Source organism: Phalacrocorax carbo, chromosome 3 (genome assembly GCF_963921805.1).
Source record: "Phalacrocorax carbo chromosome 3, bPhaCar2.1, whole genome shotgun sequence".
In the NCBI taxonomy this organism is placed as follows: Eukaryota; Metazoa; Chordata; class Aves; order Suliformes; family Phalacrocoracidae; genus Phalacrocorax; species Phalacrocorax carbo.
The window spans coordinates 32,563,454-32,579,688 of record NC_087515.1 but is presented as its reverse complement, the minus strand read 5'-3'; the positions used below and the strand labels follow the sequence as shown (position 1 = coordinate 32,579,688).

Sequence of the window (16,235 nt, the reverse complement as noted above, 5' to 3'; positions counted from 1 at the left end):
CGGCAAACACAAACAAAAGGTTGCGCTACTCTGATGTTACATCCTCCCACTTCCCAGGTGATATGCAGGATTTGTAAACCTATTTAATACTTCTCAATTATCTAAATATCACCACACCACACATCAATCCATGAATAGGCATTAGTCACAAATACTTCATATTTTCTTACCTACAACACTGCATGAAGTTCTATTTAAAATACCCTTTCTTCACTTCATAAGAGTACTAGGAAGAAAGCAAAACACATTTGGAGGGTTTAATTATAAAAGTGAATCTTAATCTAGAACAATACTAGTCTTGCCTGGGGTAGGAAACCACGGTTTGGTGGTTTCATCCAACCTGGTTAAGCTACAGACTACTCCATGATTTCCACATTAAAATTTCCAGTATAAAAACTATTTTCTGTGATTTTGATGACCAATCTCAGACATGTAAGAACATGTAAAATTCAAGTCTGTCTTCTATATTACATCCCGTCTCACCCTCCGATAGCTTATGTTTCAAGCCAGACCATTTAGTTGCTCTTCCAAGAGGTCCTTAAACAATCAATAATCCTGGCAGTCATATATGCATTGAATCACTTCTTGTAACTTACTAAATTTTGCTTTTGGGGAAGACCAGCAGCAACAGATTCTGTAACGCCACAGTACCTTTAAAGCCCAACCCCACAGAGACTTGCCTTCAGTGTGACACACAGATGCCCAGTACCCTTTCTGGCTCCATGTAAAGCTCTGTAAGACACAGAGCAGATTACATTCTTTCTTTCTTTCTATACACATTGCTTTATAGTTATTCTCATTAAAATGCAAACCATCCCTGTTCTGTCCAATCAGTCAGGCTGTTTTGGTTTTCATTGAAAGTTTGGTCCTTATTTGTGTCACCTATAAAAAAGTTAGTACCTTACTAGCCAGCTACTATCCTGATCATTAGAGAATATCTTAAGCGCAGCTTCTAGTCTCTTGAGCTTACCTTTGCCAAGATTAAAACTTTTTTTGCGTGTGCCTTTTACACAGACAAACCCATCACTTTCACCCCACGACTCCCTCAGCTTGTTCAACAGCCTCTTGAATAAGAACTTGTCAAAGGCCTTTTGAAAGCCCTAATTTTTTTCTCCCCTCCTTAGTCCACAAGAAGGACAAGTTCAAAGAGTTCTCAGATCAGCGTGATACAATTTTCTTCTGCCACAGCTATGCTAATTAGACTGACATCTCTTGACCTTCCTAGTATTGTTCTATCTTCCCCCCCACTATATTTGCCAACCACAAATATAAGGCTGACTGGTTTGTGTTCATGCCACATTTTGCATAACAATTTCCTCTATGGTAAGAACACATACAAGGTAGCTGAATAGAAAGGGCTATATTAAGACAATGCAACTATAAACCATGCCTAATGCTCACAAGTAATAATGAAATCAAATGACAGGTTGTTTTTAATATAAAGCTTGACTGAGGAAAGAAAAATAGAAAATACAAAAAGAAACAAATAAAAAAATCCAAGAAAGTGTAATCAATCAACAGCTGACAACATTGGATAACTTGTTTCTGCTTCACAGCTGAAAGGGAAATGAAAATAAGGCAAAACTGTCCACCACACATTAAGGCAGCACGGTCAAGGTAACAATTACAACTATTGAAAACACACTGGAACAGAAATGAAATCTTTGTTTCAAGACGGTTAATTAAATCTGCAAATTAAACCAAAAAACAGCAATGAAAGTTTCAGCTAATATAACTGAAAACTAACACAAGTACTTTTCTTGAACTTGGAAATTATAACCCCTGCTTTCAAAACCATGGCTATTTATCAGCTTTGGAGTGCAGTAAAAAGTAACATTAGGCTTAATGTGCTCTTCAAGAGAGTTTCTCCAAGTTCCTGTTGGATATTCTGGAATCCAACTGAAAGCACTTCACCCCTTCCTGTGTTTTATTGTTGATAATAGCAGGTCCAAGTGACACCTCTTAAACACTCCACACCAAAAGACGACAACAAAAACCTGTTTTCAATCTAATAAATGGCACACACTTTCCCAAGTCTCATCACAATGCTTCTGTTCCACTGAGGTTTACATCTCATTTGACATCAGTAAAGATGGCTTCTTCCTTTGATACATCTATGCAGCGTTTTTCATCACAATTTTAAGGTTATTGCACTCAATACTGCCACAACACAGAGGTTGTCAGGAGGGTTTAATGATATTTCTAGGCTTTTACAGAGCTAAATATAAAAGTTAACAGGAAAACATCAGTCAAGCCTGATTTGTTTACAGGTTTCATAGAAGGATGAAAATAATTCCGTCTGTAGCAATTATAACTAAAGCAACAGATTAAAATAAAAGACCAGAGTTAGAATGAATTTTTTTAATGCCTAAACAGGATCAGCCAGCACAAAAAAAACCCCTAACAAACCAGCAAGCTGTACAACCAGCTGAGTAATAAAGCACCTAGGTTTTAATCTTGCTTCCACCAACCACCTGCAAAACCCTGGGCAGTTCCACCCCTCTCTATGCATGCAGGAAGGAGAATGCTTCCTTCAAGCACTTCTGCTCAGATAAAGGACACTCTGGTTCTTTATCATATTATGAAACTTGGATCCATATATAATCAGTAATAAATATATTTAATAATGAGTAATATATATATTTAATTACTAGTACTACTACAGAGTAGTACCTTAAAATCCTAACTTCTGCTGTTTTCATGGGGAAAACTCTTAACGATTCCACATGACACAAGGAAAAAAGTGTTAAAACTGAAATAAAATTAAGAATGCACTCTTTTACAGGAGAAGCTGGCTGACTTTTAGGAAGATCTTAAAGTTTGTAATTCCACCAGCTATACAACAGCCAAGACTTCTGAAGAGCATATATTTGTATTCTCTGCCTGCTAATGGTTTTCTATGGCTGCAGAATAAGATCAGCTTTCTGTCCAACTTGATTATAGAGAACTTAACAGAGAAACACCACTTACAAAAGCAGCATATTAAGGACTGCGTTAAGATACACTAAGACTTTCATCTTGCCACACAAGTTTCAGAATATGCAGTTATACCAGTTTGATTTCCTATTTCCTTTACACAAAGGAAAGTGAAAACACTTAATGTACCATTATTTTGGTTTTCCTCAGGTGTCTTTCAAACTCAGATCTCTTCTTAATCCAATATAGCTGATGTAAACCCTCCCTGCACACACTTAACCCAGACTCATAAAACTGATAAATTCTTCTTTTCTAATCCTATTGTTATTTTATTTTGGTAATTTCAAACTACAGTCTCAGGTACTGCACCTTCAATAGGAGGGCAGAGCAAAGCCAAGCCACCATCTTACCTGTTCTAATTGGGTTTTCTTTTCCACACAAAGCACTTGGGATTTTAACACCCTGGAGGAAGTCCGCACTAGAGCACATTGCTGTAGTTGATTAATACCAGCATTTGTGTTTTCCAGCCAGAAAATAGCAAGGCACTGTCCTTAGTTCCCTTTATAAATTTCTCCTGGTGACCCGTTCCTTAGACAAACATCTCTCAAAAAAATCAGCCAAAATCCAGTTGTCACCACCTGGGGTAAAGCAGGAAATACCACCTTGAACTTGCAACGCTCTTTTCATGACAAAGAACCCCAGTATGCTTTACAGCCTTTGAACTATTAAGACAGAAACCTAAGATGGGCACCGAGCCACCTAAATCAGATGATCTGGAGCCTGATATTGAGAATGACTTTACTGCAGCACACATCTTCACAGCATAACACACACATTGACCATCCCAGGGCATTTTGCTGAGTACAGAGTTGTTACATGCCTTTATAAAAATAACATTCAAAATTTCTCAGACAAGCACAAAGAAATAACAAAAGATCTAGACAAACCACACACACTTTTGCAAGTGCTTAGTTATGCACAAAAGACTTTGTTATGAAACTGGAGCAATATTTGTAAACAAATTGAAATAAAAATACCACAAAACCTGAGGAATAAGCAACCAGCAGCTTTAGAGAGACTAACACCATCAAAAGCCATTTTATTTTACTCATACACCACGGGCTGAGTGTCACTGATATTCTCAATCCCCCACTCAGCTTGCACACTCAGCTCACACCAAACGATTTCTGGAGACTGTACACAGACAGAAGTTGCCCTGATTTCTGGCAGCAAGCCTCCAGCTGGTGGCAATATTTACCCAGGCAGCAGGAGCAGCCTTGCAGAGGATTCACCATAAGCACCAGTTCCTCCTGCACTTTGAAAACACAAGATTGGAATCCAGGTTTTTGTTTCATCAACAACTCAGAGTTGTATGCATACCCCTCCAGCACCTCTTACACATGAGAGAGAATATCTCAAGCAAAAGGTCAAAATCTTACTGTTATTTTAATGAAATTGGTATGTTTTGGCCCTTCAATATCATTAGGGTCCAAAATCTTATGTTTGAGTGAGAGTCTAAGTTGTTCATCTGAGTAAGCTCTCTTTCAGCTCTCCCAAATATGCATACACATACAAAGGCCTGTAGTTCAGAAACAAACAACACAGCCAATTCCAACAGGCTTGTGCCCAGGTAAGCAAGGCTTCTTCCTACTCTGTCTGCCAAAAAAGCAGCCTGCACCTTCACATGCATTCCCCTCCACGCTAAACAGCTCAAGTTCTCCTGTTTCCCACCTGTTCTTGCCCAGTGTGACCTGTTATCATTTCTTCTTAGCATGCTAGCACAAAGTTGGTTTTGTTTCCTCAGTAAATGCTTCTGAAATATCAAATGACTTCACAGCTTACCCCCTGTCAAAACCACTGTTACAACCCAAAAAAAAAAAAAGAGCTGAACTAAAAGATACAGCTTGCCTAAAAAGCAAAACTTTCAAGACAACACTCGAGGAGTACAACAGTGTATACACATCCTCAATTCAGAATTTAAAGTACATTACTGTTTTATAGGCGGCATGTGAAATTACAGGCTTCTAGCAATGAAGGGATATTGTATAATAGGGTAGATTAACAGAAACGACAAACCAGGAGTAAACAGTCCTGGAGTAAACAGTGATACATCTTAAAATTTACCTGTAAGGTTTGCGTTCTTAAAGACAATGCCATCAACCCAGTAAAATTATAGCGATCCTTGTACTCTGATGACCTTCCCAGCTTTTTAAAAGATTTTGCAGTGATTCCCCATCCTAGACCCAGAGCATTTCAAAACTTCTCTGCAGAAACAAGAAAGTCAGAGACGAAGCATAACCTGGCTTAGCAGTACAGTTTGAAAGCTGTCTTGCTCCTTACACTGGCAAGCCACATAGCATGGGAGAAGAAAAACTGGTAGTCTGGTAAAGGCAGCTGCAAGACACCCCAGGCTGACACTAAAGGTAATGCTCCCAGTAGCAGCTCCCTCCTTAAACATACATCTTCCATTTGCTGTGGCTGTGTTGGCTTTCCACCAGTGAGGCTCCCCTGAACCAGCTTGGTCTGGGGTGGCTCTGCCAACTGTAGACAGGCCCCATTGTATCTTGATGCTCGCTTAAGCTGGCTAGGAAATTATACCCTCAAGTTACAGTCCCACAAACATTTATAAGCTGACAGAAACCAGCACTGCCACCACAAAGTGTGAGGTAGTACTGCTACCTGCTGCTCTTCTCCACCCTGCCATACTTTCTCAATCAAGTCAGAAGTGAACTCAATCAAGGGATCTCCAGGCAAGTATCTGATGCCCTCAGGATGTGTTTAGTACTAGAAATTGCCATTCATTCCACTATTACAGGGTAGGTCTTTGGATTGACCTCACTACTACTGTCTTTTACTCTCAAATGTATCACTTGAAGCAATCATGAATATGCTGGCTATTTCTTGCAGCTCTATTGAAGTAGTCCCTGATAATGTAGAGTCCAAGGTTTGAAGGGCAGCTTTAGACCCTAGAGGGGCCACAGAAATCATATTGCACACACTTCCAGAGCACTGGGTACACAAACTGTGCTACTGAGCAGCTGGACAGAAGTGCTCCACATCAGGCTCCCTGCTGTTTAACCTGAAAGATTAAGCAACGTAAGAGAAAGCCACATCCAAACATCAGTCTCCTGCCTTTCCTAATTTTGTTAATTAGTTCCCAAACCATCCTACCATGAAAACAATACTGGATATTTGCAACCTCAGAATGGTCCACTTACAGATAACTTTAATTCAATAAATGCATTCATTCTTCCAAACAATCACAGTTCACTCCTCTACATCAGTTACATTTACAAAACATAAAATTAATACCTATCAGGAAACCAACAGATTCTTTCCTACCCCACGTGAATTCCTGCATACACCATGTGTATTACAAAGCATAGAGGTAGTAAATTAAAGCCCTGAGATTGTTACAGAAAATAGTTGTTTTGTGCCTGGTACCCCGATCCAATCAAGCAAAGCTTTGGAAACTTATATATTGACTGCAAGGTTGCAAGCTGATAAGCTCAGAATAAAAAAAAAAAACAAAAAACCAACAACCCCAAAACAAAGAAAACCCAGAACTCTCAGAAGAATAATCATTAACTCCAATATAATGCTTTCTTCCCCAAAGATACTTATTGCAGTCTTATTTATTCTGAAATAGGTTACCAATAAGTCGCTATTTTTGCAGAAGCATTTGAACAGTTTCTGACCCCAGCAGATTTGGCAAGGTAAGGAAGAAAACAATTCTTCAGCAGAAAAATAAAATCTTGGGTCTTATCCTTGCCAGCAAGGTACCACTTGATGCAATTAAAATCTTGCTGCTGAAGGAGACTGCTGCAACAGCAATATTTTTAGACCTGGAGGGAAGGGAATGCCTGGCATCATTCTGAAGCATACACAAATAAAGCAGCAGCACACAAACAGAGCTCGCTTTACCTCCTCTAGCCAGAAAGCATGTCAAAGCAAAGAACTGCAGGGCTCTGAGGCAAGCACACAAATTCCCTACAACAAAAAGTACGATAAGCAGAAAGGAAACATTTTTTTCTGCATTTATAAGACAAGGCTGGCAGCACTCCTGATAGTCCTATCACACAACTATCTCTTCACATGACCAAGAGCCCCAGGCTGCAAGCTGTGTTTCAGAGCAATAAGCAGAGGGATCTTCAGAAGTGTTTCTACATTTCTACAGACAGGTGATAACCACAGCTTGTCAAGAGCCCCACTGTTTCTCTCCACATCAGGCAGAAGGCCACCAATGCCCTGCAGCAGGGACCCAAAGAGGCCTACCAGCACCTCCCTCTCACCATCTCTCGCTGATGGTTCACTCTGCGGTTGGGACTCCTCCATGCTCCCATGGCAGACCAGCCCTGCTCTATGAGACTGTGGTCCTGAAAATGTTAAAACATTTGAAGTAAAAAGTATTGTTCCTGTCTATGTTCTAAAGAAACTTTCATACACCTGTGCAACCAACCTACATGATCACCCCAATCACAGTTAAAACCAAAACTGTCTTTTATTTTCCATTCCACAGCCTGGTTATATTACTTACAGTAGCAGTCAGCTACCCAAGTTACTGAAAAAGGAAAATAAACCTTCACTTATGTTTCTCAAAAGTTATGTTTCCCAAATAAGAGTAAAGTTTATTTTTTAATTATTACTGAGAACTGCCATTCAGACTAGAGTTTTATGTAACAGCACCACTTAGATTTGATTCACCGCTCCTTCTCATTCTCAGTTAAAAAATAACAGAATTATTACCCTTAAAGAATTAAACAGCTTCACAGAAGAGAAGCTGGGATAAAAAGGGAAAATTCTCACCTTATAGCAACCTGCTACTTCACAGAATGACTAACACTGTTCCCAACTTTTAAACATGCATGCTTATTGAAGCAAAAAAATACAGAAGATCCATCAGCAAAGGTGAATTTTGACTATGAGATGTTTTACACAGCAAATCCTTTCCCACCTCAAAAGCCCAGCACAATCTTCCTGGACTAAACAGTCTCTTACCCTCAAGGAGCTTTACAGACAGAAGTGGTTAGAGACTATTTCATAAAACAAGATTCTTTAAGTATCTCCTGAACACTTTGGCAGAGAAGTTTTCTGTCTTCACAATGTTACAAGAGACTTGATTTATTAATTTCCACGCATACATTATTTTTCATAAAATTTCCAGTCTGTCTTCTGTAGGAGCTAAAAAATACTCAAGTAGCGTCTTCATAGTGCATATGTCAGAATGGCAGCAGGTTTATTGAGCAACGGTAGTCAACAGCTCCATTCCACAGATTCAGACTTTTCCAATTTGAGGATAGGCAGATATCCAATTTATCCTCCTGTAACAAGTTTGGTAACCCAAATCATAGTATAAATTGATTAGCGTAAGCTCTAAAAGAAGTCAAGATACCAAGAGAAAGCAAACACTTACAAGTCTGAAATCTGAAGTCATAAATCTGAAGAATAGGCTTTTGGCATTGCTTGATCTGCCTTTAAGGTGATGTTAATCTTCTCATGTTTACGATGATAGCAGGTCATGGACCAGCTGCAGAGGAGCAAAAGGAAACTTCTTCATGGACTGGTTTCCATCAGGTGAACATGCCCAACCAAATTATTCTGCAGCTACGAGACCAAAAAAAAGGGAGTAGCAGGAGCTGAAGGCCAGAAAGGGGAACTGAGATTCCCCCCTTTTGGCAACTGCCTAGTTTTACTGGATTAGATGCTATACGACATAACACCCTTGATTATTTTAGCATGCTAAGTTCCTCATCAAAAGATGAGCCAAACAGCTACATGAACACTTGTGCCAGTGCCAGTAACAAGGGAACTGGTGACAATCTACTGCCAGGGAAGCATGACTACACTTTTTGATTTACAGGCAGTGTCAGCCAGCTATGGAACAACTTAGTGACACAGGTTGCTGCACAATGTGTAAAAGTCAAAAACAAATAAAAAGCCTTCACACTGAATTCTGCCCACTGAAGACCAAGGAAATCTTACATACAGAACAGCTAGCATGAGCAAGTGTCAAGGACATGAAGGCAAAAATACCCTAATTCAAATACAGACAAGAACTTTTCACAAGACTTTTTTTTTTTTTTAAAACATTGCCATTCCACCAACATAGTATTCAGGTTTCTGGAAAACAAGTTACCATCTTTTAAGAATTACTAATAAACCTCCATTTCTTATAGGATAACAAAGAACAACAGAGCCGGAAGAACAAGAACTCATCAACTACTGTACAGTCATGGGCAAGTTCGCAAACTCTGTATAGTGAAACTACCCCACCCAAAACCTCCCAGAGAAACCAAAGATGGAAAGCAGCTAAGGCAGCTTCTCAGCATAATGCTTCACACTGCGGAGGTTTTGTGCCAGTCTTCCTTTTTAATTAAATATAGCATTTTGGAATCCAGTGATAATATGATATTACTGCACGGTCTTCAAAGACTAGAGACAGCTGAGGAAAGGTATTTCCATTATTATTTTCTGTAAGTATTTTATTTCTTTCAAGCTTCCACACATTATTAAAATTAAGAGGTTAAGTTTATTACGCTCCAACACCAATACTCTTAAATTGCTAACCTGCACAATTCCTTAAACAAATGCAGACTAAGTGCATACTGAACAAGTTCTATTTCTTTGCTGTAAAAAACATATTTCTTCATTTGCATGTATTCTGTACAGAGAAGAAACTCAAACTGGTATGTAAATAGAACATTAAAGACTTTTACAATCCTTATACATGATAAATCAAATTAAATTACAAGTCAAGACAAAATTACCTTGCCAAGAGCTTCTGTTGCAGTTTGCTAACATGCCACCTTTCTAATGTTTGTGGATATAAATTAAACAGAGCAGAACAATAATATGTTCATTCTTCTTTCATGGAGAATATACCATATTCCTGTATACAGTGTTCAAATTAGTGATCACCAAGGATACCGTGACAAACCAGGGAGTTTTGCACACGTACATTCACACTTTTTAACTGGAAACTTAATTAACTTACAGCTGTGATAAAAAAAAAATCCTGAGTAATTAAACACAGATTCTAAGTAAAATATAACTACCACAGTAATTACCATCCACCTCTTTTTGGCACACTGAGAGCAAAAGAACATTATGGCATCTACAGATTCACATATCCCTAAATAAATAGTAATTTGATTACTTCTTAAAAATCTGAAAACCAATTTGAGGTTTCAAGCAAATTTTAGTTTAATTTTTATTTCCCTTGAACCTCCAAATTCAGATGCAAAAGAAACTGACTAAATGCTTTATCCTTGTATTTATTTTGCTCCAAGTGGGTGAGCTGGAAGTATCAACTAGGAGATACTCTGACTACCTTCTCCAATCCTGCACCACTGAATGCCACCTATAATTTACAGATTTGCGATGCTGATTGCTGATCCTTGACCTAGAAGACAAATGATTTTGATAACATGCAGAATACAAACAGCTTTTAGGTACTCCTCCAGCTCAAACAGCACTACTGCCTTTCCCACACCTGAAGGTGTCACGAAAAGAGTATTTTTTTCGGCTTTTATTTACATCACCCTGTTTCCTCCTCAGACAAGAGAACTAAAAATAAGCATCTTGCAACACAAGAATCTAAGCTTTTTAATAGGCTTCAAGTGCCTGGGATTTTGATGGAAATTCCTTCCTAAAGACGTGGCCTGTCTGACATGTGCTTGACTATGTTTCTAGACAGCACTCCCTGTCAACCTCAGTTTTACAAGCAAACCCAAAAGAAAATAGAGATTATCTAATAGTTTTGGAAACAGTAAACATAGGTGAAGGCAGGGGAGAGGATTAAAAAAGATGCATTGAGAGCTTCAGCTCCAAACATTTCCCTAGGGGCCTTAGAGATTATAACTTTTGGAATGACAAAGGTGACACTTTTCTAACATTTCTGCAGCCTTACTGGAAAGCCAACACCGTTTTCATGGAACTGCGATGACATCTTTCATGCAAAATATTTGTTGCATCATAATCTGCATGACAATAACATATCACATTTGTCTTCCAACTAGCTCAGATTACACCTGTATTTCAGAAGCTTCTTTACAAGTATTAGTGACACTCCCAGCATTTAAAGTGCATTTTAATTAAGCCATTTAGACAAACCTCCAAGTTGGTCACATTCTCCCCTCCCTTACTGAGGACGCAGGACACCACCTACTAATTTAACTGCCTGAAATCAGTCTGCTGCTGTGGAGAAGTAACGACCTGTACTCAGTAAAGTACTGAAGGTGTTTCCAGAGCTGCTAACCACAATGACAGAAGCTTAGAAAAGAACACAAAAGTACTGAAAACTTATTTCAGAACAATTTACATTGAAGGGGAACCCAAGGCCTCTAATTCCTGCCCTTGCTCTAAAGGTGACTAATTTCAGTTGAACACTGAACAAGAACAGAGATCCCTCCATCTCCCTGAGCACACACTCCAGATATCCTCGTAGAGAATATTTTCTTCTTTAAATCCAGCTGGAGGTCCCTTTGATGAAGTTGGTGTCTGTTTTGTCTTGTGGTTTTGCCCTTGCAAGAAGCATCTGGCTTCACCTTCTCTATGACTCCCACCAAAACCTTCAGTTTGGTCTGCCCCTTAGTCTTCTCTTCTCCAGGCTACAAACCCAGCTCCCTCAGCTTCTCCCTATACACCATGTGCTGCAGCCCACAATCCTGGCTCAGTGCCTTTCTGCTGGACCAGCTCTTGTTTGTCCATCTACCTGTACTGCAAAACCCCACCCTGGATGCTGCATCTAGAGTACTGTCTCACAGCTACCAAGCAGATGTGAACTGCGTTCCTCAACCTGCTCTTACTAGTGGAGCCCAGTGCACGGTCACCCTTCACTGCTGCAAGGGCACACTGCTGACTTGTCTGCCACCATGTGCAAAGATGAAAGTATCACGCTTCACTCCAGCAAGTGCTGGGGTGGCTCAAGTCCTCCAAGAGAGCCAGGGCCTACTATCGTGTTTCTTCCTGTTGTCTCAAGGTGGCTTTGTCCACCTTCGTTTGTCTTGACAAGGCAGGTATGCTGCAGATGCTAACTGTAATGCCCCCCCCCCCTTACTGTCCTGTAATCCTGACCCATAAACTCTTGCTAGGCCCACTGCCCCCCACAGCAGAGCTCCACGCATTCAGGCCATACCCCTGCAGAAACGCAACCCCTCCATCTTCCCTGCCCAGCCTTCATAAAGAGCATGAACTACAGCTCTCCAGTTGCTTGATCACATTTCTGAGATCCAAGGAAGATCACAGGCCTGCAACGCATGCAGACTTATCATTTTATCTTGCCATTTCTCATTCATGCTGTGTATTTGTGTGCACCTGAGATGAGCCTCCAGTCACACAGCTTCTGAGTTATCCCATATGCACTACCCCACTCTGTCCCTCCATTAATCTGCTAGAGAAAGCATGTGTTAGGTTAACTTATTACTAAATAAAGCCCTGTGAAGGCATTCAAGCCTGCCTACAAGAGCTAGCAGCGAGTTGCTTCCGCCCTCCCCCGTTTTTAAACAAGCTGCTACTTTAATTGTCTTTCAAGACTGATTCATGAGAATGTTCTACAAACTTGGAAATTTTACCCTGCTAGCTGTTGATTCACCTCAAGCTTCCTAAATCTATTACTTTCCGACTCTGCTAGAGATAGAACTGGTTTCTACAATTTGGTCCCCATGCAGCATAGTATTTCGGAATGCAAGAGAAAAGCTCAGAATAGGCTTGAATCAGAACAAGTGATACTAGAGCACAGCCTGTAACTCCTCTGGAACTGAGATCCTCGCACCTTTTCTACTAGAGGACATAGATGTATAAGAGGTTTGGTCACAGTATGCATAAAGAACTAAAGAAGTCAGCTGGAATTTCACATCTGTGTTGTGTACAAACGTCCGATGGAGTTGCCCCCCAATAAAACAGAAAAAATATATATTCAGCAGGAGTTCCCTTCTCAGGGCATAACAAGCACTATTTTACATTCTGCCACATTTTTCAGACTTTCCAGTATCTGAAAAACAAACATTACATACTGAAGTTGCTCACTGTATTACAGTCAATCATGTTACACAATTAAGAGATCTATTGGCACTTCCTGTCCCTGCAACTACATTTCAGAAATATGCTGACTATAAGGCAAGGAGAAAGAACCACACATACTTGCCTTCTGAAAACACCATGTGGGAGAAGTAGGGCTGTATCTTGTATGCTTATGACTGATAATTATTTTTTTAATCATGGAAAACCAGCCAGACATGGGCAGAACCCCCTGTCTTTCAAGACAGACAAGTACCAGGAACCCCTGGTTTTTTAGTTGTCATTAGGAGCTGTTCCAGTAGATAAACATTATTATACCTGAAGCATATACAGTAATTTGTGTTGTCACTGTATCTATAGTTAATAGACTAGTGACATAACATTTATGGACAAATAGAACAAAATGTTAACGCCACATTGGAGGTTGCAAACTACTGAAAGATGATCCATTTAGCTCCAAAAGCTGACTTGCACCACCTACAGGTCTTCGAAGAGGGTTGCAAGAGTCTAACAAGTTTTTTACCTTTACAGTTAGGCATCCATTCTACACTACTGGAGTAAAAATTAAGTCAAAATACCTCCTGAGTAAGCAAACACGCTTATTCCAAAACAGTATCATGTAACATCAGTCCAACCTAGGTAGTTTAGCCTAGTTTGATGAGAGGTTTGCACTGGTTAGCATCAAATGGGGTGCTGTAATGTTGCACACTTCAAGCTAAGGAATAATCAGTAACTCATCTTGCAAACAAAGGAAGCACTGCTTTTCTGTAAACAGTAAAGGAACAGAAGTCCAGATATTTCCTTCTCAAACTATCAATATGCTCTAAACTATAATCTGTAGAAAACAACTTGACGACTGCCAATCTTTCCAAAGATATTTGAATCTGTCAGTACATCTCATTAGTCCCACTAACAGCTTTTCTTATTATGCTTGTTCCTTTGGATTAAAAAAAGAACAATCCTACACGCTTTGAGCACCATTAAGATTGGGAAGATGGCACACAAGCAGTTTACAACTCAAATACATTGCTTTTATCCCAAAGCCAAAGAATTACATTCACCAAAGTTGTACTTGAAAGCAAGATGCATTAGAGAGGCTTAGCTATGCAGAATAAACTGAAAAGCATGACTGTAGTCATAATATAGTATTTCAGTGTCCATAAGGACAGAGTAAAACAAACTACTTCTAACGAATTGCAGCCCCAATGATTCTGTGGCTGGGCAAGATAAGGAAGGTTATCAATGAACTTCTTTCAGCCTCGTAACACTTGGATACACTAACCCTTAACTCCATTGAATTACTCCCCTCCTCCTTTAAATACAGCTTTTCCTAAATGCAGTCAACATTAGCCATACAGAATCGCAACACAAAATGTGGAGATGATCATAACCTCTACAAAACAGGTCAAGTTACATTTTCTGCCCCTAATTTAACCCCAGCTTTATAAAGAAAATACCGTCTCTCTTCCAAACTTGCAGGACTTCTGATATTACAGTAACAAGCAAACCAGTTTGATACAAAAGGTAAAATCTCCAGTGTTTACTTTGACTTAGGAACACTACAAATGGGAGTAATAACTTTCAAATCCTTAAAATGAACACAACCATAAAATTAAAGTTGGCTTAGAACTTGGGATCCAAAACTGACAGAAACAGATGATCCTGGGCACATAATCAAGAAGTAATGATGAAAGCTCTTGTATCACACCTACAAATAAGATACAGTATTCGATAAACCTGGGGACCACTATTTCAGAGTCACATAAATAACATTTCTAGGTGTGCTCTGATCAAGTTACTAGGTACCATTCTGCAAATGATTGGAGAAAGTAGAAAAATTTGTTGAAGACAAGCAGAGTAACTCAGCCTCCACAAATCTAGAGAGAAAACTACTCCTTACATAACTTCTTTAAACATTAATGGTGACCAAGCCAAAATTTCTTTTTTGGTAGTAGTGATCTGTGCTAAAGCCCAACAGCATATACAGACATATTCGTCACACCTTATCTGAAGCATGAGCCTTAGAGAAGGTATCTAAGTTAAGTTTAGTTTTTTGGCTTCTGCTTTGTCGAGATACACATTAACATACATTTTGCAATGCATTAACCTGCTGTTCACTTGAATTGCATGAAGTTTGGTTTTAGATTATAAACTCATGCTAAATATAGCTATATTCTTAAAAAAGCGTAACTTTTGTTTGCATGGTGAACATAATAAGAGATAAACATATACACACACACTCTGTAGGAATATGGCCATTGTAGTTTTCCGTTCTGAAGGACTGAGAGTAATCTGTACATTCTCAGCAGATATTTGCCAGATTCTCTAAGGCTTTGTATCAACTGATACTGCTATCTACCGACAGGGCAGAAGCATGGTGACAGGCAACAGTATAAAAGAGCAAGGAAGAGAAAGACCACTCATTTTCAGACCACAATATCTAGGCAAGATATGTTAAGAGTGCCCCACCGCAACCAACGGTAGCTTTTCACTGGAAATAGGAAGAGGTCACTACTGCTTAATTGTTTGGGTATTTTGTTGATGTTGTTTTTTAATTGGTAAACTGGAAGTGACATCAAAATATTATTACACAGGCTGAGCATTTGCAGCATGAATAATAGTTAGGAAGTGGCTACTACACTGCTTTAGCCTGTAGCATAATCATTTGACCACCTAAATATATCATACCTCCTCTTTTAGCTTTTTACAATTCGACATTTTAACTAAGAGTAGCCTGTCAATTTGCATCGCAGAGCAAAGTGTTTTCTGCTCTGTTCAACTGCAGTGTGTTATAAGATAGCACACAAAAACCTTCAATCACCATCATTTCTTTGTCATAGTATCTTGTGCCTTCTGTAAAATAGTTACTAACTTGTGTAAGTCTATCAAACACGTAAAATTGTTACCTTTCTTCAATTCTATTCTTGTCCATAAGTGGTTGTTTGATCCACTGATTAACTAGTCTTTGTCCTTGAGGGGTTCTGCATTTATTTAGCAGAGCAGCTAGAGACTGTGCAGTGTTAGCATTTTCCACAGAACTCTGGGGAAAAAAAAAAATTAGTTAGTGAAATTTAGGGACACCCACTGAATGACACTCCGTCTACTCCCTAGGAATAGATCAGTGATTTTTCTGTATTCAACCTGGCACCCATCAAAAAAGGCAAACGAAACAGCATCACATTAAAGCACTTGCTCTCTGGTCCCTGGAACATGGTTTACAAGGAATAGGTTTGTCCATTTTGAAACTAGTGGACTGAACAGGAAAGTTAGAAGTGTACCTAGTCACTGGGTGGTCTGCCCTT

The 16,235-nt window shown here is 39.3% G+C and overlaps 1 protein-coding gene across 1 annotated transcript in view; it reads right to left on the bottom strand.

Moving 5' to 3' along the window:
* The window catches only part of MSH2 (mutS homolog 2), a 54,975-nt gene that overhangs the window by 31,274 nt on the left and 7,466 nt on the right, over positions 1-16,235 (bottom strand). Inside the window, exon 6 of the mRNA XM_064446436.1 lies at positions 15,840-15,973. Coding sequence (XP_064302506.1) covers positions 15,840-15,973 — 134 coding nt within the window. The remainder of the gene's footprint in view (positions 1-15,839; positions 15,974-16,235) is intronic.